This window comes from Laccaria bicolor, genomic scaffold (assembly GCF_000143565.1).
Source record: "Laccaria bicolor S238N-H82 LACBIscaffold_3 genomic scaffold, whole genome shotgun sequence".
In the NCBI taxonomy this organism is placed as follows: domain Eukaryota; kingdom Fungi; phylum Basidiomycota; class Agaricomycetes; order Agaricales; family Hydnangiaceae; genus Laccaria; species Laccaria bicolor.
The window spans coordinates 522,205-546,524 of NW_001889874.1; the positions used below are offsets into that span (position 1 = coordinate 522,205).

Consider the following 24,320-nt stretch of genomic DNA (forward strand, 5'->3'; position numbering starts at 1 on the left):
GCTCTATGCCCATCCATCGCATACATGGCACACATTTGATGGGAAAATGGCTAGGGAATACACAGATACACTGCAGGGACCCTATGTATTCCATTTAGTTTGAGGAATTATATGCAAAAGAGAGCATAAGAGCCATTAGAAAAGTTTGTCCTGTCCACTTTTTCAGACTACAAAAGTTTGTAGTGTCCACTTTTTTAGACCACTAAAGAATATCAGAAGAGTTTGCAGTGTCTGCATTTTCATTTAAAAAAGTTTGTGGTTGACATGTAGTTTATGGTGTCCTTGGCCCTATGTACATTATGGGGATGAGGTTGAAGGATTGCCATCATATTGCCAGTGCTGCAGCATTATCATGCACAAGTTGTCTTTCACATTAGGAAAGGCCATTCTAAGCCATTCATATTGATTGATACCTTCAATGGATATTTCATTCTCATTCCTGGGATATTTCATTGTGATTTTTATATGAATACCTAGGATATTTCAATGGATATTTCATTCTGATCCCTGGGATATTTCATTGCGATTTTTATTCTGAACCCTAGGATATTTCATTGGATATTTCATTCTAATCCCTAGGATATTTCATTCCCATCTGTGGGATATTTCTGTCAGGCACTGTTTTCAGGGTCCAGTGCACACTCACTCACAACCTCGACCATGTTCAGTATGAGTATAAGTATACGCGAACATACATTACTCACCAGTTATGGATGAATGGCATGGAAACAGAATATAAAACCAGATGGACGCCAACACCTAAGAAAGATCAGATTAATGTGTATTTGGCGTCAAAGCGAACCAAGAGTGAGTGACAAGGAGTCAAACTCAGGAAGGTGGGAAGGTGGATCGACAAGGAGTCAAAATCCACCCAATCCCATGGAACGACAAGGAGTCGAGTTCTAGAATCGAAAAACACGAAAAAGGAAGACTCACTGTTTTGAAGAACTTCTTCATTGGCACACTCTGTCGTTAGTGTTTAAAGGTTCAGTCCATAGGACCGCAAAAAATCGGTGGACCGAACTGAACCAGACCATGGACCGGTCTTTTTTTCGGTTGCAGTTGCCCCAATTTGGGGTTGGTCCAGTTGCCAGTTGTCTCATTTCGAAAATCTTTTAAAACCGTTCAGAGACCGGTTTTAATCGGTTGCAACCGGTTAAACGGTCACGTGCGTTACATAGCCTTGTAACCACGTTTATTGCCTTTTATGGGGTTTTTGTTTCATCAAAAACGGTTAATAATTGAGAAAGATATAACCAAATCCATATTTTACCCAAGTCTCTAGGAGATGTAATTCAGTTTCAGTCATAGCTATGTCAAATCTTCATTAAATCTCTTGAAAATTGGTAGAATGACGGGTATTTATATGCTTTACTATTTTATATAACCCGTTTATTTTTCAGAGTAATAATTATTTAAAAGACATTCTGAGTCTCCATGGATCAATTCAAAAGGATGATAGCATTTTTTCTTCTTTCAGAAATGAAAGACCAATGTTGTAGATACTTGTTTACTTCCAGAAAAACTCTAAAAATTAGCTTCTACAGACATCATGCAATGTTCATTTTGACATTTCTACCCACCTTTTGGATTATACACACTACAAACATTGATGGGGAGTCATTTTACCTCAATCCAACAAATATATTGAATGTAAAATACATAAAATGGAAAACAAGTTCAAATTTACCTTTTAGAGGAGGATATAAAATTTCTGGCCCAGAAACCTCATGAAGCTCATAACAATAGCAGGGAGACCCAGTGTTCAAAATGTCTCTTCCTCAAGTCATAAATTGCTTCCAGTAGATTGCAGTCATTCAGAATTTCCCATCCCATTTTTGGCACTTGTCACAGTCAATTCCCTGCCTTATCCTGAGTTATCAATTGTTCATCCCCAGACTTGGTATGTACAATCTACACTATGTTAGCTATGTTTCATACACCAGGGCATAGTTCTCAGAATGTTTGGTTCTTGTGTTATAGTGCCAACTTTGTAAAAAAAAACCATGTGACATTCTTTATTGTGAGTTAGTGTAACACATATGTAGTAGACTGGAAAAGCGAACGCCGCAGACCTTGTACTAGCCGTATTCCATAGCAAATCACCCAATTCGGCTTGTCCCTCCACTGAACATGATACACCTCCCCCCCTTCCTTCCCACAAACAGCCCTTATCTACAAACACCACTTCATTAAAATTGTAGAAATAAGGAGCAATGCAGAATTTTGCCACTCACCAATTTGAGAGTGACGACCTGACGAGAGGTTGTGTGCATTGACACAGCGGCCACCGCTGCGCTGAAACGAAAGAAACAGAAAGAGATGGAACTGGATCGACTGGCAAAAACACGAATCCAAGTGGAGATGCAAGTCAAAACCCTAGAATTGGCCAATTTGAATGCGGAGTCAATTGCTGGACAGAGATTATTGCCACTCACCAATTGGAGAGTAAGGGCCTGAGGGGAGGTGACATGCACTCCAATCACCAGTGCACTGAAATGAAAGAAACTGACTGAGATGGAACTGGAGCATCTAGCAGGAACACGGTTATGACTGGAAAAGCAAGTCAATACCCTAGAATCGACCTATTTAAACGGGGAGACAATAGAGGTCTTTACACTCCCCAGTATATTCCATATGGAATGGGTTGATTCCACCATCATTCCATGGATTCCATATGGAATATTTTTATGTGAGTCCCCAGCTATTTTTTTATTCCATAGTCACTATGGATTCCATATGATTCCATATGGAATAGGGATGGAATGATGGATTCCATGGACTATTCCAGGTGGATTCCATCTGGATTCCAGCCATAGATTAATTAATGACCCATTAGAATACAGTATTTATAATGTTCTTACTATATTTAGGTAAAAATTAAATTTTACACTGAAGAGGATTGAACCCTCAACCTCGTCAACAATAGGAGTGCTCAAGCCGACTGAGCCATGCAGGCGTTATTAGATGTTAAATTAAAGGTACATATATACCACCCTCGGGCACGTGGCGTCGCAAACGTGACAGCTTTGGCTGGAACGTTGCCACATCGTTTCTTCCCTCCCACCACCATCCCCATCTGCCACCGCCCACAACATTGACAACGACGAGGCCAACAATGCATGTTGCCATGCCCAGGTAAGTATGGCAACCCCTCCCAGCTCCCCTTTTGACCAAAACGACGCCCAGCAACCATCCGTGGTTCACGAACAGCAAAACAAACCCCACCAGCCACCACCCAGCACCCACAAATGGCAACCCAGCCCCACGGATGCCAAAACGAGCCCACCACATACAACGAACAATTACGACTGCCCCCGACGAAGACAAGTGCCCACCAATGTGAATGACCGCCCACGCATGAAGACCAGCACCCACGAAAACGACCACCCACGGACATGAACGACTGCCCAGGATGATGAACACCCACAAAAATGACTGCCCACACACGTGAACGACCGCCCAGGACGACAACCGCCCATGAACGGGGACCACCGCCCACGAAAACGACCGCCCACGCACATGAACAGCTGTCCAGCAAGATGAGCGCTGCAAAACCCACTCAACCTTACCCCACTTCTAATCCATAACTTGACTTGGTATCATGCATGGTTCAGGACTGATAGCCAATACACAAAATGTCTTCTTTTCTTGGCTTCTCAAATACCACATCATCACAATGGGTGCAGTATTGATTTATCTGTGATGAATATTGTTCAAATAGAAAGGACTGGGAAAGATATGTATCATTAAATGGCTTTGGATGCATGGGAAAGCTGGGATAAAGCTTATTTAAACTCATTTTCAATAGATGGTTTGGACTATCTGGCCTCAATTTGTAGCCTAATATCTCAGGAAAAACCTGGAGAACCACCCCACAAAAAATGGCACCCAATGGACCAATATTGCAGCCTGCAGAAATAATTTATATATTTTGGAAAAGGACCCCAGACACCCCGTGACAGTTTTGGTATGATGGTATGGTATGGTATGAGATGACATGGTATGGTAACATGGTATTGGTATGAGTGGGATATGGTGTTTTCCATTCCATGGTACCATGGTATTAGTATTGAGCTCATATACCACCCCGGAATGGGTACCCTCAAGGTACCCTAAATCAAGGAATTGATGTACCTCATAGGTACCCTAAAATGGGTGACTGAAGTGCTGTTTTGGTCATTTGTGGCCTGTTTTAGACAATACAAGCCATTTTCCAAAACCTCTACAGACCTAACTGCTCAGTATTTTTAACTAATTCATTGATAAACTCATTCAAGTTAACCAGAGGTATGTTCTGGCTACCTCCCCAGGTAGCGCTTTTTTTTTTTTTTTTCAGATGCCAAAAATGGCCTCCAGAATAAAAACCTTCTCAAGGCCCCAGCTTTCACTGAAATTAATCCATACCAAGGGAGGTGTAATACAACTACATAATATATAAGAATACACAAATACATTTGAGGTACAATAGATTCTTGGAAAGAACCAGAAAATGACCCAACCTTCATTCTTTTTGCACTCCTCTGTACCTAACTCATCACTGCAATTGTCTGCCACAGAAGGGACGTCAGATCTCGTTTTATTTGTAACTTGATCCATGGAGACTAAAAAAATTGTAATTGTAAACATTTTGGGCCCCGTGCATGTCTGTTCGTCAAAGATGAACACTCACTAATGCATCCCCTCCCACTTGTAGTAGCTTGAAGAAATTGTCATGTCATAAGCTAGCGCATAACATAACCCATGCATTCCTAGACAAGGACAAAGATACAACAATGCCCAACCACTAAGTCCTATGTAAATGAAATAAAATTAGGAGAAACATCACTGCACTGGCACATTGATTCAGCAGTTGTCTTTCAACTTCACCATGACTGAGTGCTTAACAGCGCTGATGATGACACCAGCTCTATGGTCAGTATGAGGGTTCAAGTCCTACATGATGAATGCAATCCTGGGGTCCCATTTTTTACTTCCAATTACAATGCACTGATAGTATGTGATGTTGATGTATTTTTTCAAGTTATGTTCGAACCACATGTGTGTCTGTTTGCTGCAACAATTGTGATGTATACAACATATGCAATGTCTTGATATACATATAACTTGCCCAATAGTGAACAGATTTTCACATTCTCTTATGTGTTTGAAGAGTGTGTATGTCTGTAGGTCTTGAACAAACACACAGAGGCAGTGTCACTCAGACTAATCATGCCACAGGCTGCTACATGTGCATGACCTGTTGTAGTGAGCTCTCTCTGCAAGCTTACAGTGTATCCTACCATCCCATCTTCATTTCTTCAACAAATCCTGCCCTCCCATCCTCATTCTCCACATCCAAGTTAATGGTGAGACAAGTATTCAATCAAGCTTAATTTGACAGGCTGCCACATCATCTGTTGCACTGATATCAAAGGTTTCATTGGATTGAGTATGTCATGGTTGGTGTAAGTTGCAATGTCCTGCACCCAGTTTGGAGGTAGGTCCCCAACTGCTGGGGGCTGTGCTGGCTGATTTAATTTTCCCTTGTCAGTGTTAGACACAAGGGCCCTGGTGAGATCCAAACTGCTCCCAGGGACCTGAAGGAATGGCTCAGATACATTATGGGCTGATTTGGAAGGAACATACAGTTTTATGGAGTGGGTGAAGGGGGGCTGATTTCAGGCATTTTGTGATATTAATCTGGAATTGAGAGTGGTGGCTCTTGCGAATTTGCCATCAGCCTCAATTGCTGTGAGGTGTCGCAAGACTTCTGCTAGACCGTGCATACTCAGCAGCAACATCTGGAAGAAGTGGTTCAGCAGGCTGTCAAGAATGGGAGTATAAAGTGACATATGAGCACCTTCAACTGCCAGCATCCTCAAATTTGTGGAATTAATCATCTGTTCTGTGACCCCAGGATTCAAGGGCAAATCTTGAAACAGGTCCATGATTATGCAGGCCTGAAATGCCTTTGGGGAGTACCCACCTTGAACAGCTTGGAGCCCTTTGACAACTGCTTTGGCTGGAGCAACGTTAGTAGGGTCAATGGGGGTGTCAGCCAAGATTCCCCTATTAACATCCAGATTGCCAAGGGGAAGCAAGTTCAGGAGGGTTGCAGAGAGGCTGGGGACAGCATAGGCATGTCCTCTGCATTACAATAAGTTGATTAGTTATAGAAAGTTATATCCTACCTTTGCATTCTTCTTGCAATACTTTACCATCCCCCACGTAATCCACATGGACTCCAGTGGATTCCACTGGACTTCACTATGTACTGGACTGGACTGCCACTGAATTAATTCAGAATTCCTTAGATTTCAAAAGAAAAAGAAAATTGAAGTATATTGAATAACTACATAAATTAATTTGCCTACATTCTATGTTACAGAGAGGGGATGGAGGTGGTGAACAGGGAGGGAAAGAAAGGGGGGGAAGAAAGGGGGGGGGGAGTGGTGAAGGGGGAGGGAGTGAAGGGGGGGAGTGAAGAGGGAGGGAGTGGTGAAGGAAGGAGAGAGTGAAGGGGGGAGAGAGTGGAGGGGAAGGGTCGTGGTGCTGGGCCCTCATTGCCGTTCGTGTGGGGTGACCCCATTTGTTGTTGTCCCACATTGGCCGCCTGTCGTCGTCACCCCCTGTGGCAGACATTGTTTCATGGGCAGTGTCCATTTTTTGTGGGTGGTGGGTGGGGGACATCGTTTTCATGGGTGGGGGACATTGTTGGTGGGCAGTGGGCATTATTTGGGGGCGGTGGACATCGTTTGCAGTCACTGGACATCCATGGGCACTCATTGCCCTTCATGGGTGCTTGTCATCGTTGGTGGTTGGTGGTGGGTGCTTGACGTTTTTTGTGGGTACTCGTCGCCATTCATAGGGTTGTGGTCCATCGTGGCCATTGATGTGATGTGATGTCATCTTCACATGTTGTTGTTGTCATGCTTGCATGGTGTTGTTGTCACCATCCTCGAGTGTTGTCATCGTCATCCTCAGATGTCAAGGACATGTCATCATGTCGTCCATGGGTGGTTATGAGCTCTTTACACTCCTCCACCTATTCCTACCGGACTCCTACTGGACTCCCGGAATCCTACCGGACTGGACTAGGACTGGGACAAATTTCATGTTGGCTGATCACCATACAAATTTTGTGTCCCAGTCCTAGTGGAGTCCTAGTAAATTCCTACTGGAATAGTCCCAAATCACAAGGAATTGTGGATTCCTAAGGAATGGGTATAGTGGAGTCCAGTAGGAATAGTCCAGTAGGAATCCAGTAGTAGGAGTGTCCAGGTAAAAGGGGTAGTTTGTCACTGTTGTTATTGTTATTATATAATATATAAAAAAGTGCAATCTGGTAGAATTGAACCCTCAGCTTCTTGGGCACAGGTACAATAGTAGTGCTTAACCAGCTGCACCACGACAGCTTTACTATAGGGACATAATATATGCTCCACATACCAACCGGCTGACCTCTTTCCTAGAAAGGATGTCGGCAAATTCCGTGAGTGAGAATTTCACACCAACAGAAATCAACAATCCGAAACCTCTCTCTTCCCACCACCATCCACACCCAGTGCTGCCTCGTCACCACCACCACCACCAGTCGCCGCCACCACTCACAACCACCCATAGCCACCACCGCACACCATCCACAACACCCACTGACCAACACCACGTCACCATGATCACCCATGGCCACCACCACCCACAACGCATCAAGAACGACGTGAGAATGCCACGTCACCAACAAACGAGCCCCTGGCGAGGCCGAGGTGATGAAAACGGATGACAAGGGATGATCACATTGCCCCCATGGCCACGTCAACAGACGACTACACCCACGGATGACGACACGTGCTACCAGGTCAACGAAACGGCCACATCGCTATCAGCGACGTGGCAACCAAACAACGGTGAGTGCCCCCCCCCTCTTCCATCCCAACTGACCCCATTAATGAAGACGACGACGAGCGCCCACAACGATGAGTGCCCATCTGACCCCGTTGACAACCACCATCACATGGCGATGACGACACAAAGACAACGAGCACCCACCCCAGTAGGAGTCCAGTAGGAGTCCAGTAGGGGTCCAGTAGGAGGGGAATGTGAAAATCCTTTTTTGGAAAGAATGTTGAAATCCAGTAGGAGTCCAGTAGGAATAGATGGAGGAGTGATAAATATTGGTGGTTATTGGTGTTGGTGGGGTGTGGTGTGCCTGTCATGGTGAGAATGGAGGAATGGGGTGGTGGGGCATACGTACCCCTTCATGGCATTGCCATGTCATGGGTGCTGTCCCTTGTTCTTGGCCCATTGTTCTGTGTTGGCATGGGCATCGTTGGCGTGGGGGTCGTTAGCATGGGGTCATGGGTGGCATTGAGATGGCAGTGAGGGGCGAATGGGTGGTGGTGGTGGAAGGGAAAGGGAAGGTCACAGCAGTGTGACCATGCCACAAACAGAAGACATGACAATATGCACACCCCCAAGTAGGCCATGTGCAATTTTCACCCTGCAGACTGAACAAAATGATCAATCCTTATTGCAGCTAGCACTCAAATACACCTCTATTCATATTGTAATTCCATCAATAGAAATGTAAGTTTGTTATATACTCTATTTTCGCTTTTTTGGTAGTATTCATAATTAATAACAATAAGTAATGAGCAATGATGCACTGGAATCACTGGAATCCAGTGGACTATGACTGGACTGGGACTGGACTCTAAAATGTGGCTTGTAGTCCAGTGAGAGTCCAGTGGACTGGTACTCAGCACACCAGTGGAATTTTTTTGCAATGCCAGGGAAGAATAGCATCACAAACTGCTCCAAAAATCATCTGTACAGTCAGTTCAGCCCTTGGAGGAGCAAAAAGTTCCTCACATTATTATCTGGACAATAGGCTGTGAAATAAATCTGTTTACACAGTCCATATTCTGCTTGTGGAAGCCAGTGAGATCGGATTCCTAGTGAAGGCATGGTTTAGACACATCAGAAACAGCAGACCTGCTATACTGCCACCTTAGAATACTGCCAATAGTAGCCTATGATGCAGGCGATGCGTGGGCCTCTAACATTGTCAGCATGCTTTTGGTGAACATTGCCAATGGATGCAGCAAGTCTTCGATTGTGGGGCTAAGCTGTACTTTACTCTCCCCTGCTTAATCCATATGGAATGCATGGAAGGGGGGGGGTGGATTCCAGAAATTCCAGATGGATTCCATACTTCCCCCAGATGGATTCCATATTTTTTCCAGATGGATTCCATACTTTGGTTGTTGGAATCCATGGTAAGGTCCAAAGATTGTCAAGTTAAAACTACACTTATTCAGACTAATAACTGCTCAAGAAAAATTAAAATGTATTGAATATGACTACATGTATTTAATTATTTTAATACAGTGGTGGAGGATATTGAAGGGAGTGGGACACTGGAGGGATGGGGAGCAAAGGGAGGGGAGCAATTGGAAGGAGAGTAAGTGGAGGGGAGCAATGGGGGGAGGGGAAGCAATGTGGGGAGGGGGAGGAGGGGAGCAATGGGGGAGGGGGACTCACCTGGGCTCGTCATTGCCTGTGTCCATTCACTTTTGTGGGTAATCGTCTCTGTTTGTAGACCGGGGTGGTTGTCATCTGTGATTGGGCGCTTGTCGTTTTCGTGGGTGCTGGTACCCATTTGTGCACTTTTGTCTTCCTGGGCAGTTGTTAATGTTCGTGGGCACTTGTCGTGTTCTCATTTGTCATCATGTTGTGGGTGTTTGGTGACATTCGTGGGTGGTGGGGGTGGTGTGGGGCAGTGTGCATCATTCTTGGGTGAGCGGGCTGGTTGGTTGGGTGGTGGGGGTGGTGTGCGTTGTTCCTAGGTGGGCAGGCAGGTTGGTTGTCAACCCATGATTGCCATGTCACTCACCGTGATATGGCACCTGGTTGTTGTTGTCAAAAGCAACTGGGAGCGGTTACCCAGCCTGCTTACCTGGGCTGGAGACAAGGCAGAACATCCATTGATGTTCCACATCATCGTCATTGTCGTCACCTCCCATCCATGTGATGTGGCATTACCACATCGTGTGGCTCTTGTAGTGGTGGCATGGTTGTTGGCGATGTTGCATGTTGTTGTTGTTGTCATTGTCAATGTCATGGGCGGTTGTGGCTGGTGATGGTGGTGGTAGAAGGAAGAAACGATGTGCCAATGTTTCAGCCACAGCTGTCATGTTTGAGATGCCACGTGCCTTGAAGCGGTATATATCTACCTTTAGTTTGCTAAATATCAATGCCTTCTTGGCTTAGTTCACTTGAGTGCTGCTGGCTTCTCTGAGCTTTCCCAAGTTTTCTGAAACCCTGATGTCCACACCCAACAACAGCCAGACCACACATTATTTGGCTATCTTTTCAATTGATCGGAAGGCAAGCCAAAAGCATACCATGTAAGTTACCTTATCTTTTTCAGCTGCTCTTTCTGATGATCAATCTGCTGGGCTTAGGCTTGGTCCCACAACTTCATCACTACAAGCCAACTGGCTATTTATACCAGGATGGCCTTGGTATTTGGCCCTACTACACTGTACAGTAAATTACTACCCAAAACCCAACTAGAAGTCTGACATCTCTGTTCTCTAGCAGTCAGAAAAAGACCTACATAATAATGTGGGTGATGTTTGTTCATTTGATAGTAAGATGTACTGAGCATCAGATGGCACACCCTCAATGGCTATTTCCAGAGAAAGAGGATGGCACTAGATAAGAAAAAGAACCGGGTTTGGTTCCACCATGTTGAATTAGACGAGCTTGAAGCCTCCAATCCCAAGACTGCAAAATTGATGGTAAGTATCTTCCCATGCAGTGTGTGCTTTATGTCGCTTATGTCCTTGAGTATATACTGCAAAACCAGGCCTGATTGAGCTACCTACAGGTCAAGGTGGAATGAATGGAACCAGGATGTGGGTTCCAAGGTTTTCCCCCCCATGTCTCAAGGTACATCGAATTGATCACCTCAATTCCCCATGATAAGCAGCTCATCAGAACTTGCCACCAGTATCGACCAGGTGCCCCAGTTGTCTTGGAACAAGGCGGTAGGTTGTTTGAACCCTCAGTGTGACTGGAGACTGATGAAATACAGCAACCATGCCATATCCCTATTTTTTTTAAAATGCTACCACCTGTGCCAGAAGATGGTCAAGACAATGATGAAGATCTCAATGAGAATCCCACCAATGAAATCTTTATCCACAGAACTAGATGTATCACTGTAACTATGCTTTTTTGTCCTCAACTAGCTTATCGCCTTATTCTGGGTTTAGAGAGGCTGTCTCCAGAAACACACCCTGAAGTTCAAAAAGCTCTTGGATTGGACCATCTTTTTTTTCCATGTAAAGCTCCTGAAGGGCGAAATTTTTATGAAGCTGTTTACCAGAGAAATCTATCCCCAGGCCAAAAACAGTGTGAAAGTGCTGTTTGCTGCCACTTGGTATGGGCCAAAGCTCTTGCCTACAGAATGTGAACCAGGTGAGTTTTGATTCTCCTTTGCAAGCTCTCTCATCTGACTAAGGGCCCCCAGTTTATAATGACATCCAAAACTCCTTAAGGTCCTCTATCCACATCATCATTGAGGATCACTTCCTGCACATCTTGAAAAACTAGCAAAGGGCCACAGAGGCCTATTACAAACTAGTTAAGGAGAAGGCCATCCTCCTGTTCAATGATGTAGGGCTGCAACCATTTTTTGACCTCTTTTCATATGGAGTGGATTTGTATGAAGTGACAAGGGCTACGATGACCCTCTGTGACAGTAAAGTGATTTTTTTGCTGAAATTCTCTTTTTTATTACAGCTCTAACTGTGGTACCAGGGATTACCCTTTCATTACCCTAGATTCCTCAACTGTCTCTGGACCCTCTTTTATGGGCCTGTTGCCCCTACACTCACAAATTGGCCACCTAGAGCCCAATCAGTTGGAGTGATATTCTTCCATAACAGGATCACAGAAGATGTCATTTCGGTTTGTGCAGCCCATCTATGTATGCTCTTAAGAGTAAATGAATACTGATTAACCTTTGGACAGTGGCTGTCAATGGGTCTTCATCAAATGAACACATTCAATAGCAGCAACATTTGAGACCTCATGGGAGTCATGTGCTTCCGAATTTTGCTGAGGCCTCGAAATCACATTGACTCCCTCGAGGCTATCATCAACAACCATGTGGCTGTCTGAATTATGGCTCTCTGTTCCCCTGTTCATAACAATGTATCTCTCTTCAATGATAATATGCATAAACAGTCAAATGCCTCAAGCAGTCAACTCTGAGAAGACAGTGACATGCGGGAGTGAGGAAAGTGCTGGGAGTGAGAAAGGGGAGAGGGAGTGAGAAATGGGGGGAAGGGGAGAGGGAGGGCGGGAGGGGTGTTGGGAAGGGGGAAGGGGGTGATGGAGTGATGGAGGGTTGGGTGGGAGTGATGGAGGGGGGAGGGTACTTACTATATCCAATATAACAATGACAGCAATGTTCTTGTTGTCATCATCATCCCTCATCCATCTGCATGATATGGTACCTTATGTTGACTCAAGAAAGCAAGAAATTTGTGTGAGAAAGTGTTCATGTAGAATAGTGGACCTGGGTTGAGATTTGAGGGAACTAACACTCAAAATCTTGCCAACAACATTGACCAGAGTATGATTACATCAGGTGGCTTGTCAAGGCCCTTCAATCCTGACTGTTGAAGCTGTGACCCAAAAAATTGTTGCACAGTTGATGTGGCAGAGGGGAGTGTTGATGACGGAGGCAGTCTACTGCTGAGTATTGATGAGGGATAGCAATCAGGATTTTAAAAAAAATTAAAGTTGTTTGGCAATGGTTGCAATGCTTTGCCTTGTTTGGACCATCACTTTCGGGCTCAAAATTCAATACAGCTGTTCACCAGTGGAACCCCACATGTATTTGGTACTTGGAGTACACTTAGTGTTTGAAAGTCCAGTTCGGTCCGGTTTTTTGATGCCCAGGGGCGTTAACCGTAACCGTAACCGGTCTGCCTTTACCCCAGAAGTCAAAGGACCAGACCGGACCGCAAAAAGACTGCAGACCGCAGTTTTTTGCGGTCTATAGACCTGTTTCGGTCTGCATCGGTTTTAACCGGTTTATGACCGGCCTTTAGGCCAATATTTTAAAATTATGAATCGGTAACTTTATTAACATCTCTAATAGCTTCAAAACGAGCCCAAGAACGTTAAATTCCGTTAGGAATTGGTGCTTCTATAAAATAAGTCTGGTACATCTATTATTCCCAAAAGTAATTTACATTTTAATTCACATCTCTCTCGTTTTTTTACCAAATCGTACGTTCTTGGGTGCGTTTTAAAGGGTATTTAAGGGGCTACAAAAGACCGGTCCAAACCGGTCAAGACCGGTTCACGTTAACCGGTTTTTTTGCGGTCTTGACATTTCAAAAATAAAAGACCGTAACCGCAGGTCCGGTCTTTTGCGGTCTTGGTCCGGTCTGGTTACGGTCTTTTTCCAGTCACGAGACCGGACTTCCAAACACTAAGTACACTGATGCCACATTGATTTTGAGATGAAAATCTCAATGATGTCTGTAGCAGTTGGCTGAGGACAGGTAGTAGGCCATGCTCTCTGAGAAGTCTGTGACATGCAGAAGTGAGGAAAGTGCAAGCAGATGCACTGACAAGATGTGTGAACATCTAAACAACACACACACACACTAACACTAACACCTTCAACACTTATCACCACAGGTATGTGCTCGAGTTCGGGTTCGGACGGTCAACAGAATTACCACGCTTTTTTTGTTAGAACTTAAATAGAAGTTCAAGAAACTGTCTTGTATATTTTATAACACTTGTCTTAGTCTAGTAGACCTTTTGGTACAGATGGTATTGTTTTTACGTGCAGGCACAAGTATAGAATTTGAAACTTAATAGTCTTTGAAGGGAAACAGCTTTTATTGGGACTATCTCAGTGTTATGGGATTGCACTCTAACTTTATACAAAGAAATGTCAAGGAAATGGTGCTTTTGTAGACTTTTGTAACTCCCTTGAGCTTTTATTATGTCCCTGAGTTGATCCAAAACTAGTCTTAAAGACTCTTCAAGCACACTCACTTGGATTCGTTGGAAGTAGTAGAGAGCTCTCTTACTAACTGACAAGATAACCTTACAAAGCTTAGTGATCCCCACTTAACATGCTGGTTCTGGGGACACTTTACTTATGTCTGCAAAGTAAAAGTCCTTTTAATTGATTACAAACTTATCCACTACCTCAGATGCTACTGGGAGTGCGACAGCTGGCCAATGTGGGGGATAATTCCTTCTGTTTCAGCCTGCATGTGTCCCCCTTTTATATTATTCTAGGTTTTCTATTTTTAATTACAGTGTCTCAAAAAAATGTGCAAGTGCTAAAGTGAATGATGAGCTCAGATCTATGTGGGAAGGTGTTGATTTCTTACTATTTGATGAGGTGTTGTTAATTAGCTGTGAATTTTTATATAGAGTAAGTGAAAGGCTTTCGAAAGCCACAGGCAACACAGACACTTTTGGTGAAATTGATGTAATCTTTGCTGGAGAGACTTTGCTCAACTCCCTCCTGTCAAACAAGTCAGATTGTATAGCAATATAAACACAAACACTGGTTCCGCAACAGGGCAGGGGTGGAGAAACATCATGGGGAAAATGTTGTGGTTATCTGTGGACACAGTAGTAGAACTCACCAATATTATGAGACAAAATGGGGAGCAAAACATTAGATTTGTTGAGTTATTAAGTCATCTTTAATTGGGAGGACAAATTGCATGCCGTGAGTGCTTCATTACACTATATCAGTTTGCATGTACTTATAAAGCTTCAGAGGGACTTGACTCTTCAGCCATGTGTTCTCCCCACTCACAGAGCCAAAGTTGGTTGCTGTCTATGCACTGGTGGAACTTAAATTTGTCTGGGCACTTGTTGAATTCTACCACCTCGCCGACAAGCACAAAAATCAGATCTTTGTATTCAATATTAGGCAGATGGACACTTTGTCAGACCTGGTTGGAGAGTTGGACAAATCTGACAGAAGTGAGGACTCGGAAGCCTTGGTATTGGCTGTGTTACACAGTCTCATTACCAAGGTTTCACAGAGGTTCTAGAGTAAACCAGAGGAATTTGCCAGCCAAATTTTCAGAATTTTATTATTCTGGTATTTACACCAGAACAGTCCCCAGAATGCACTGGAACAGAATGCCACTGGAATGCAGTGACCAGAATGAACACTAAAAACAATGGCCATAGATTCAGTAACACAAGCCAGTGTTCCGTTAGTGTGATTTGAAGCAAGCTGTTGCAAGAATACCATCCTTGCAAGGCTTAAGCACCATTGGAAATCCTAGAGAAAAAAAGAAATAGACAGTGATGACACGATCACACCAGCTGAATGTGACACTCATGCAAATCCAATGGTCATCTTCTCTCAACCAACTCAAGTCTCTCAACCACCTCAAGATTGTGGATGCCATACCAGGATGGAATTCTACGTATCCTCAGCTCTCAGTCTACTATGCCTAGTACGCCCTTATCTGCAACTCCAATAAACCTCTGGCAGTTTGACAAAGTTCCCTGGAAGTGGCTGAAGTGGTAAAAGCTTACAGGTGTCCACCTCAGCCTCTTTTTTTTTCCCCTCGACAATGCTCATCTTATTGATGGCTGGACTCACCAGGGTGACCAAGATTCAGTCTTAATTTAACTGGGTCCTAGCCCTTTGTTTCTGTACTTTACCCTCCCACATGGGTTCCACTGGAATCCAGTGGAGTGTTGGAATTCCATTCAGAATCTGCCGGAATGGTAGAAATTGTGGATTCTGCTGGATTCTGAGCCCTATTCCATGTTTGGTTTGAGGAATCATATGCAAAAGAGAGCATGAGACCCATTATAAAAGGTTGTCCTGTCTACTTTTTTAGACTACAATAGTTTGTAATGTCCACTTTTGTCATTAGAAAACTTTGCAGTGTCTGCTTTTTATTTGAAAAAGTGTGTAGTGTCCGCTTTTTTAGACTACAAAAGTTTGTAGTGTGTGCTTTTTCATTTGAAAAGTTTGTTATGTCTGCTTTTGAGACTACAAAAGTTTGTAGCTGACATGTAGGTTACGGTGTCCTTGGCCCTGTCTAGGTTATGGGGATGAGGTTGAAGGGTCAACATGATCTTACATATTGATATGGCTGAAGGATTGCCATGACTTTACATATTGCTATTGCCACATTATCAGTTTTCCACATCATGCCCAAGTTGGCTGTCAAGCCAGAGGAGGCCATTCATGTTGATGTCTACTGTTCTGTCTCAATACATGGTCAACTTGCAACATGACCTGACTTGAGGACACCTCCAAGGATGAATCAGCCTATCATTGTATACCACTCAAAGAGCTGATATCGAGATGTCTCTATGGAAGGCCCTCCTCATCCTGAGGGTTCTTCACGTGCCACTGGAGGCATTTTGCAGAACAGAGCTATGGGCCAACATTACAATCTTGTTGCTGATAAAGATTTTCAGATTGCTCCTGTCTTAGGAAAAGTCAAGGGTGGTGTTAAGATATATGTTTCACCTCTGGTTCCTGTGGAACTGGAATTTCCAACCATGCAACCCAGTCTGAAGGTTCCTGTCACTGTCAACATGAACTTGGGACCAGTCCTTAAAGAAGTAGCTCTTCGCTGGCCACCAGTTACTCATAAGCAATTTAATTTATGATATATATTGCTTTGAATGTGATATAACTCTGTTTAGGTAACCGTATTCTTGTTTATGATGCTCTTGATGGCCTTTGGATGGCCCACGATCTCTATGATATTGTGGTTGAAATCAATGACACCATTTTATTTGACAATTCAGGTAACAAGGTAACTCTACACGTTCTTGTTGTGGGTATTATATCCTATTTCAATACACTCCAAGGTGGATCTCTTCCATCTACCTCTCGTTCTGCCACACCCCACTCCTCCGTCCATTCTCACTCTCACTCACATTCTCTATCAACATCTGGGGATATCAAAACTGGTGGTTTTGAGCCTGCTGATGCAGTTCCAACCCAAGATGTTGAGGACTTGTGCACTACTTTCAGTCCATATAAATTGATAGTGTTTGCAGGTCTGGTTCAGTCTAGTTTTTTGCCCTGAAAACAGGCAACTGCAGACTGCAACTGGTCTAGGACTGACCCAGATATTGAGGGAACCGAACTGGACCACCTGGGACCAGTCTTTTGCAGTCCATGGACCATGTTCAAACTGATTCAGACCAGTTTTTTTGCATAAAATTTGTCATACCAATATAAACCATTTGTATCTAAGTTATTATTACTCTAAAAAGTAAACTGGTTATATATTATAGTAAAACATATAAATACCCATCATTCCACCAATTCTCAAGAAATATAATGAAGGTTTGACATAGCTATGACTGAAACCAAATTACATCTCCTAAAGACTTGGGCAAAATGTAATGTGGCAACTGTAAATTATTTGATGCATACCATATATTGATAGATGGTGAGTATATTTTCATACTTAAAATGTCAATGTCCAAAATTTGAATCAAGCAAAATGATGAAAGTATGAGTGAGTTAGAATTGAAGTCATTCTGGTACAAGTTGCACAAACAAGCATTTGTGCCAAAATGGATTTGATTATATCTTTCTCAGTTCTTAACTGTTTTTGATGAACCAAAAACCCAATTAAAGGCAATACACATGGTTACAAGGGTATGTAACGCACGTGACCATTTAACTGGCTGCAACCAATTTAAACAAGTCTTTGAACAGTTTTAAAAGATTTTTGAAATTAGGCAACCAGCAACTGGACCAACCCCAAATTTGGGTGACTGCAACCAAAAAAAAGACCAGACCATGGTCTGGTTCAGTTCGGTCCACCGGTTTTTTTCGACTGGACCTTTAAACACTATGAATTGACTCTTCTCCATATTCTTAACATTCCCATGGACCTTACTTGTTCAGCAACTGCCAAGTCCACATTTGCACATTCACATTGGGCACACTCTGACATTTCATGCACATTCATATTGGGTGCACTCTGACATTTGGTGGACATTCACATTGGGTGCACTCTGATGGGCGCACTCTGACATTGAAACAATGGCACCCACTCACATTTGTATTCACTACCCAATGCTGGACACAGACTATTTGTGACCCTATCAACAGCACAAGGTACATACAGTGGCACTTGAAAGAATTGTGCCCCCTATGGAGCACAAAAGAATTGCATCCCTTATGGAGCTCAAAATAATTGTGCCCCCCATGGAACACAAATAATTTTGCCCCTCATGGAGCTCAAGATAATTGCGCCCCCTGTAGAGCTTGGAATAATTGCACCCAAAGAATTGCACCCCCCGTGGAGTGCAAAAGAATTGCGCCCCTTGCAAAGCCCAAAATATTTGCACCTGGAGAGCACAAGATTTTCACCCCTCATGGAGCTCAAGATAATTGCGCCCCATGGAGTGCAAACGAATTGTGCCCCCTGTGGAGTGCAAAAGAATTGTGCCTCTTGTGGAGCACAAAAGAATTGCACCTCTAGAGTGCAAAATGATTGCACCCCAATAGAGCACAAATAATTGCACCCTTGCAGAGCTCAAAATATTTGTGCCTGTAGAGTGCAAGATTTTTGCCCCTCATGGAGCTCAAGATAATTGCGCCTCCTGTAGAGCTCAGAATAATTGTGCCCCCATGGAGCGCAAAAGAATTGTGCCTCTCATGGAGGTTGAAATAATTGCACCCCATTGTTCAGGCTGCTGCCAACACATTCAAATACTTCACATACAACAGGTTGATAATATATCTATTTAACTTTCTCCTGCATGGTCCCCCACCATGGTACTAACTAGGCAGCACTCTGGTTAACTGTGCAGCCCATATGCACCGCCTGCATGAAAGACTGATGGGCGCAACAATGGGATCCGTGCAATCGGGCACAAACCATGGGCACCAGGGGCAAAGTGGGCTGATCTGTCCTTTATGGGGCTCTGTTCTTGCAGCCCACACATGTCGCATGGCCTATTTTAGAGTCTCGGCCCAGCCATTTCCAAGGCCAAATTCATGACAACTCGGCCAAGTCTGCTGGCCCGCTGTTGATGGGTGCCTGTCACACACCACTGGCCCATCAATCATGGGCCCATTTGAAAATTTCAAGATGCATGCCCCCAGCCCCACTCCCTTACAGGTGGATACTAGGCGTAGGAGAAAGGCTGAAAGTCAGCAAAGCCCAAGTCTCATCACAGTGCGTCATCAACCTCAAAGCATGAATATTTACTGAGTTATAATACACAGCCTGAACCCAGCCCTAGCCCTCAACCCAGCCCCAGTGATAGATCTCCCCAGTTGGACGTCATCACCACTCCCGTCCTTGAACAATATGGGGTGTCCTTCAACACCCTATACAAATTGCTCCTGTGCAGAGTGTTTTTCTCTCCAACCACTTTATAACCATTTGAAAAAAGACAGAGCTAAAAGAATGAACTGGGACAGTGCTCTGGAATGCTGGAGGTCTACTGAAGTTGTCTTTGAAAACCACCCCTCTGCATGCCTTAACAGCTATAACAAATTCAAGGATAAGATCATTGAGTCTTTGATTTCTGCAGGCTCCATAGCAAAGGATACAATTTCATGGCAGAACCTCCCTGGTCCCAACTTCCCTGGAGAACTGCCACCCCCCCCCCCATTGTTGGCCTTCAAACCTTCCATGATGCAATCCAGTGCACCATTGAAGTGAATGGCGATGACATATGTGGCTATATCACTGCAACAAAAAGTATGTTCCACAATCACTTGAGCCCTTGTCATGGATGAGGCTACAGTGAGGAAAGTCGAAAGGTGGACGCCCAGACTTTCAATGAATTGAAGTTTCACCAGTGGCCCAGCTGTCTACAGTCGACCAAACTGTGAAAATTATCGACATCTCAGGATTTGATCTGGATGCTGCTCATGGGCTGCTTCATCAGGCAATGGCCACCTACATGAATGACTTGAACATCCTTCCAGATAAAGACATCAGGACCATTCTTCCTGTCTTCATTGAAACTGGGATTGACCAGTTTCTCCAGCCGTTCAACAGAAAGAACTTCCGAAAACCCTTTGACCCAGACCCAGAAAATAAAATTTATGGCATCCTCCAGCACTTGATCCTCAAAACATACAAGAAGGGCATCCAATTTATGGAGCAGAAGGAATCAATTCCAAGCGCCATATTTCTCCTCATGATGAATTCCACGCTGTGAGCTTTTATTTATACCTTGGTTTGATTTTCACTGTTGCTAATGAGAATTTAGGGGTATGTCAAGAATTAAGCCTCGCCGTGCATTTTCCACCCTAACATCGGTGGCGAGCTGTGCTTCGTAGGAGCTCAAGTTCGTCTGGGCACTGCTTCAAGCATGGGTAAAATGCAACGGCCGTAAACAAGTCTATGTCTTCAACAAAAAACAAGAGCTCACCTTGGATAATCTCCAGAAGGCCCTTGACTTGAAGGACGATACCAACAGGCAGTCTTCCATTCGCCTCTTAGAATCACTCTTTGATGAAGTCTACTACCCCCACAACTGAGCTCTTTACTCTCCCCCACCTATTCCTACTGGACTCCTACTGGACTGGACTAGGACTGGGTCAAATTTCATGCTGGCTAATCACCATACAAATTTTGTACCCTAGTCCTAGTGGAGTCCTATCAAACTCCTACTGGAATGATCCCAAATCACCAGGAATTGTGGAATTCTGGTGGATTTTTAAGGAATGGGTATAGTGGAGTCCAGTACAAGGAGTCCAGTAGGAGTCCAGTAGGAATTTCCAGGGATAGGGAGCCCAGTGGGACCAACAGTTTGTCACTGTTGTTGTTATTATATAATATAAAAAAAAGTGCAACATGAAAGAATTGAACTCTCAACCTTACAGACATAGTGGCAAATACTTCACATCAAGCACTTTACAAGTTGCACTATGACGGCGTTACTACGGGTTCGTATTATATGCCAATGTACTGACCTCCTTCCAGAAAGGACGTAAGTGAATTCCATGAGTGGGAATTTTGCCCAAACCCAACAACACTTGACAACACCACCATCACCACCCTCTTGCTCACCCACCACGTACACGTCACCTTGTCACTGCCGTCGCCTTGTCAATAGCGACCACCACGACGACAATGGATGACGACAACACGCGACCACAACAACAACAACGGCCATGACAGACAACAACAACAAACAACCATGGCAGACAACAACGACCCCACCCACAGACACGACACGACAACCACCACGAACAGTACTTTACTGTGCCCTACCTATTCCTGTCGGACTCTGGTCATTCCAGCGGAATCCAGTGGAATGGGACAGGACTCCGGTGTCATGGGACCGGAATCCACTGGATTCCAGTTGAACAAGACCACAATCCACCATAAATAGCAGTACTTTACCCTCCCCCACATGCTCTGATCAGCACTGATCAGAGTTTCTACAATCAGAATGGATCAGCACTGAGCTAGAGGTCAGGTGACTTAATCTGCATTGATGCAACTCCTCAATACTCAGAATTTCTTACAGAATTCACACCTAGTCAAGTCATACATCTCAATAGATCAATTTTTAATGTATTTTATTAATGACATAAGATCTATTTTACTACATACAGTGCATATCAAAGGGGACAAGGAAGAGGGGATGGACAAGGGGGTAGGGACAAGGAAATGGGGAGGGACAGGGGAGGGACAGGGAAGGGGGTATAAGGAAATGGGGAGGGACAGGGAAGGAGGCAGGGAAAAGGAAGGGGGCAGGGACATGAAATGGGGAAGGGGGTAAGGACAAGGAAATGGGGAGGGACAGACAGGAAAGGGGGGAGGGAAAAGGAAGGGGGTACATGGAAATGGGGTACATGGAAATGGGGAGGGACAGGGAATGGGGGTACATGGAAATAGGGAGGGACAGGGAATGGGGGTACATGGAAATGGGGAGGGACAGGGAAGGGGGGTAGGAAAAGGAAGGGGGGCAGGAAGGGGAAGGGAGGGACAGGGAAAAAACAAGAGAGTAACAAATAAATACAGTAATATAACAATCTAAGAGAGGGCATTGCAAGAGTCCAAAAGGAGAGAAATTCGGATACTTAGTGCCAAGAATTGCAAGACAAAACATCACAGAAGACACATCATCACCATCGTGCAAACATATGAAAAGATTGAGCAAGAAGACACTCACACCAGCCATGAGGGACCAGCCTCCGCATTAGCTGGCTTCGCAAGGCCGCCACGGCACCAGGGGGATAGTATCCATGAGGCGGGGGATAGGGAAGCCTGGGATGTGGGGGAGGGAAGGGGGGAAAGTCTGAACCAGATGCAGCAGTCCCAGCTGGGTGGTCTTGGCTCCATGGTTGGTAGCCCCAGCCAGTGGTGGATAGCCATACAGAGGGTAGTAAGCGCCGTATGGCCACTGGTACCCCTGTGTTGCTGAATCGGCAGCTACGTCTTCCTCCATTTATTTGCCGGATGTGAATTCCTCTGGTAATCCAGCAGTGTGCTCTTCCTGCATTGCATCGGCAACTGGATCTCCCTCGGGCAAAGTATTGTGCATCATGTCCCACCCAGCTTCGTTCATGGTGTGTGGCTTCTTGCTCGTAGTGGTTGGGATTATCTTCTGGCTGTCTGCGGTGCATTTGGAGGGTAGCTTGGACTTGGATGGTGTAGGAGCGGTGCTAGGAAGGCAGGGGGCCAAACACTGATGGTTTCGACTGTATTTGAGTGCTTGTCGTTGCTGGAACCATTGTTGTCAGAGGTGCCAGCTGCATGCGAGCTTTTGGTGCTTGTCCTGGGCCTTGAAGAGATTGCTCACCAATGCTGGCAGAGGGCTTGACGAGAAAGAGATCACCAGAATCCCAAATGACGGCTGTCGGCTTCTTGATGGGGCATGGTTTTGGTTTGGTGGAGATTGAGCGGTGGTGGACTGCAAAGCCGCTACAGACTCATGGGGAGCCGGGTTGAAGTTGAAGTGCCTGCACCGCTGCAGCCCACTCAGAGAGTGGTCTCAGAACCACCTTCTTGGATGTTGGGGCATCATTTGTATTCGCTGCTGTCATTCTTGGCGGGGATGATAGTTTTCGAGGGGCAGTGCTCGTGGTGGCACCTCCGACAGACTCGCTGGAACCAAGCTTGGAGTTGTTGGCGATAGCAACAGCCCGTGCAGCTGCAGCCCACTCAGAGACTGGTTTCAGAAACACCTTCTTGGAAGTGGGGGCATCATTTGTATTTGCTGCTGTCATTATCAGCAGGGATGGTAGTTTTCGAGATGTCGAGCAGTACTTCATCATGCCCCACTGATTCCTGCAGGAATGGCACAGGAATCCACTGGAATCCACAGGAATGGACAGAAATGGCCTAAAACACATATTTTGGAGCCTAGAGTATATTATGGAATTCCAAGCTTAGCTAGATGTCATGTGACTTAATCAACTCAGACCTTATGCTCATAACTTCTAAGAAGTCTTTATGATATTTAGACTTGAATAGGGAGAATCACAGTGTATTTGATAGAACTACATAAATCTATTCTACTACATTGAGTGTTAAAGGGAGGGGGGAGGGAGTGGGGGAAAGTGATGGAGGGGAAAGTGATGGAGGGGAGAGTGATGGAGGGGAGAGTGATGGAGGGGGGAGGGAGTGGTAGGGAGAGAGAGTGGTGGAGAAGGAAGGGGGGGGGAGCAGGAAATGGGGAGGGAGGGGGGAAGGGAAAAGAAAAGGGGGACAAGGAATAGGGGATTGAGTTACTGCAGGCCATCTTGATCAGCTACCAGGTTGGAATGAAACAGTTTTTCATTCCTGTTTCATTCCTGTCCATAGCGATGAACTAGAACTGTGTAAGTGCCCTATTTGGCAACACCACTGCTAGCTCTTTGCATATATCTGCCTCAAATCCAAAAATACCCCCATATGGCCCCTCAATCCACTGCAGAAGGGCACAACCCATATCAGGCATCATTTGTATATTATTTCCTTATTTGTATATGTACTACATCATTGAAATAACTGTCCAGAAAGAATGAAATAATAATTGAAAATGAATGAAATATTCAATCCTCTGGCAAGAATGAAACAAAGAATGAAATAATTGTCAGCAATGAAGGAAGCAGAATCAAACTTATTCTTTCTGGCAGGAATGAAACAGAAGTGAGAATGAAACAGAATGAGGCAAAATGTGTTTCATTCTCCCTGGAAAGGAATGAAACAAAAAATGAAAAAAATCATCACAAATGAATGAAACACATCTTTTCTGGAAGAAATGAAACAGGAATGAAAAACTGTTTCATTCCAACGTGGTAGCTGATCAAGATGGCCTGCAGT

General features: G+C 44.5%; 5 protein-coding genes across 5 annotated transcripts; 3 read left to right on the forward strand and 2 right to left on the reverse strand.

Moving 5' to 3' along the window:
- Positions 1-5,660: 5,660 nt before the first annotated feature.
- Positions 5,661-6,181, reverse strand: LACBIDRAFT_322473 (uncharacterized protein; the record flags this gene model as incomplete). Its single annotated transcript, XM_001875963.1, has 3 exons — positions 5,661-5,914; positions 5,969-6,129; positions 6,174-6,181. 3 exons carry the CDS (start codon positions 6,179-6,181, stop codon positions 5,661-5,663), a joined length of 423 nt encoding a protein of 140 aa, XP_001875998.1.
- Positions 6,182-10,305: 4,124 nt separating this feature from the next.
- Positions 10,306-11,831, forward strand: LACBIDRAFT_322474 (uncharacterized protein; the record flags this gene model as incomplete). Its single annotated transcript, XM_001875518.1, has 9 exons — positions 10,306-10,388; positions 10,582-10,608; positions 10,655-10,784; positions 10,805-10,833; positions 10,874-10,935; positions 10,984-11,033; positions 11,081-11,209; positions 11,262-11,466; positions 11,791-11,831. 9 exons carry the CDS (start codon positions 10,306-10,308, stop codon positions 11,829-11,831), a joined length of 756 nt encoding a protein of 251 aa, XP_001875553.1.
- A 4,544-nt stretch (positions 11,832-16,375) lies between these two features.
- On the forward strand, positions 16,376-17,002 carry LACBIDRAFT_322475 (uncharacterized protein; the record flags this gene model as incomplete). The annotated part of the gene is made up of 4 exons (XM_001875519.1): positions 16,376-16,408; positions 16,441-16,638; positions 16,723-16,835; positions 16,891-17,002. The coding sequence occupies 4 exons, from the start codon at positions 16,376-16,378 to the stop codon at positions 17,000-17,002; spliced, it is 456 nt and encodes a 151-aa protein (XP_001875554.1).
- A 2,110-nt stretch (positions 17,003-19,112) lies between these two features.
- On the forward strand, positions 19,113-20,998 carry LACBIDRAFT_322476 (uncharacterized protein; the record flags this gene model as incomplete). Its single annotated transcript, XM_001875520.1, has 8 exons — positions 19,113-19,223; positions 19,274-19,404; positions 19,585-19,754; positions 19,856-20,216; positions 20,272-20,273; positions 20,648-20,812; positions 20,888-20,950; positions 20,988-20,998. 8 exons carry the CDS (start codon positions 19,113-19,115, stop codon positions 20,996-20,998), a joined length of 1,014 nt encoding a protein of 337 aa, XP_001875555.1.
- A 441-nt stretch (positions 20,999-21,439) lies between these two features.
- On the reverse strand, positions 21,440-23,368 carry LACBIDRAFT_322477 (uncharacterized protein; the record flags this gene model as incomplete). The annotated part of the gene is made up of 6 exons (XM_001875964.1): positions 21,440-21,448; positions 21,536-21,546; positions 21,624-22,046; positions 22,186-22,425; positions 22,816-22,937; positions 22,995-23,368. The coding sequence occupies 6 exons, from the start codon at positions 23,366-23,368 to the stop codon at positions 21,440-21,442; spliced, it is 1,179 nt and encodes a 392-aa protein (XP_001875999.1).
- Between the last annotated feature and the right edge of the window lie 952 nt (positions 23,369-24,320).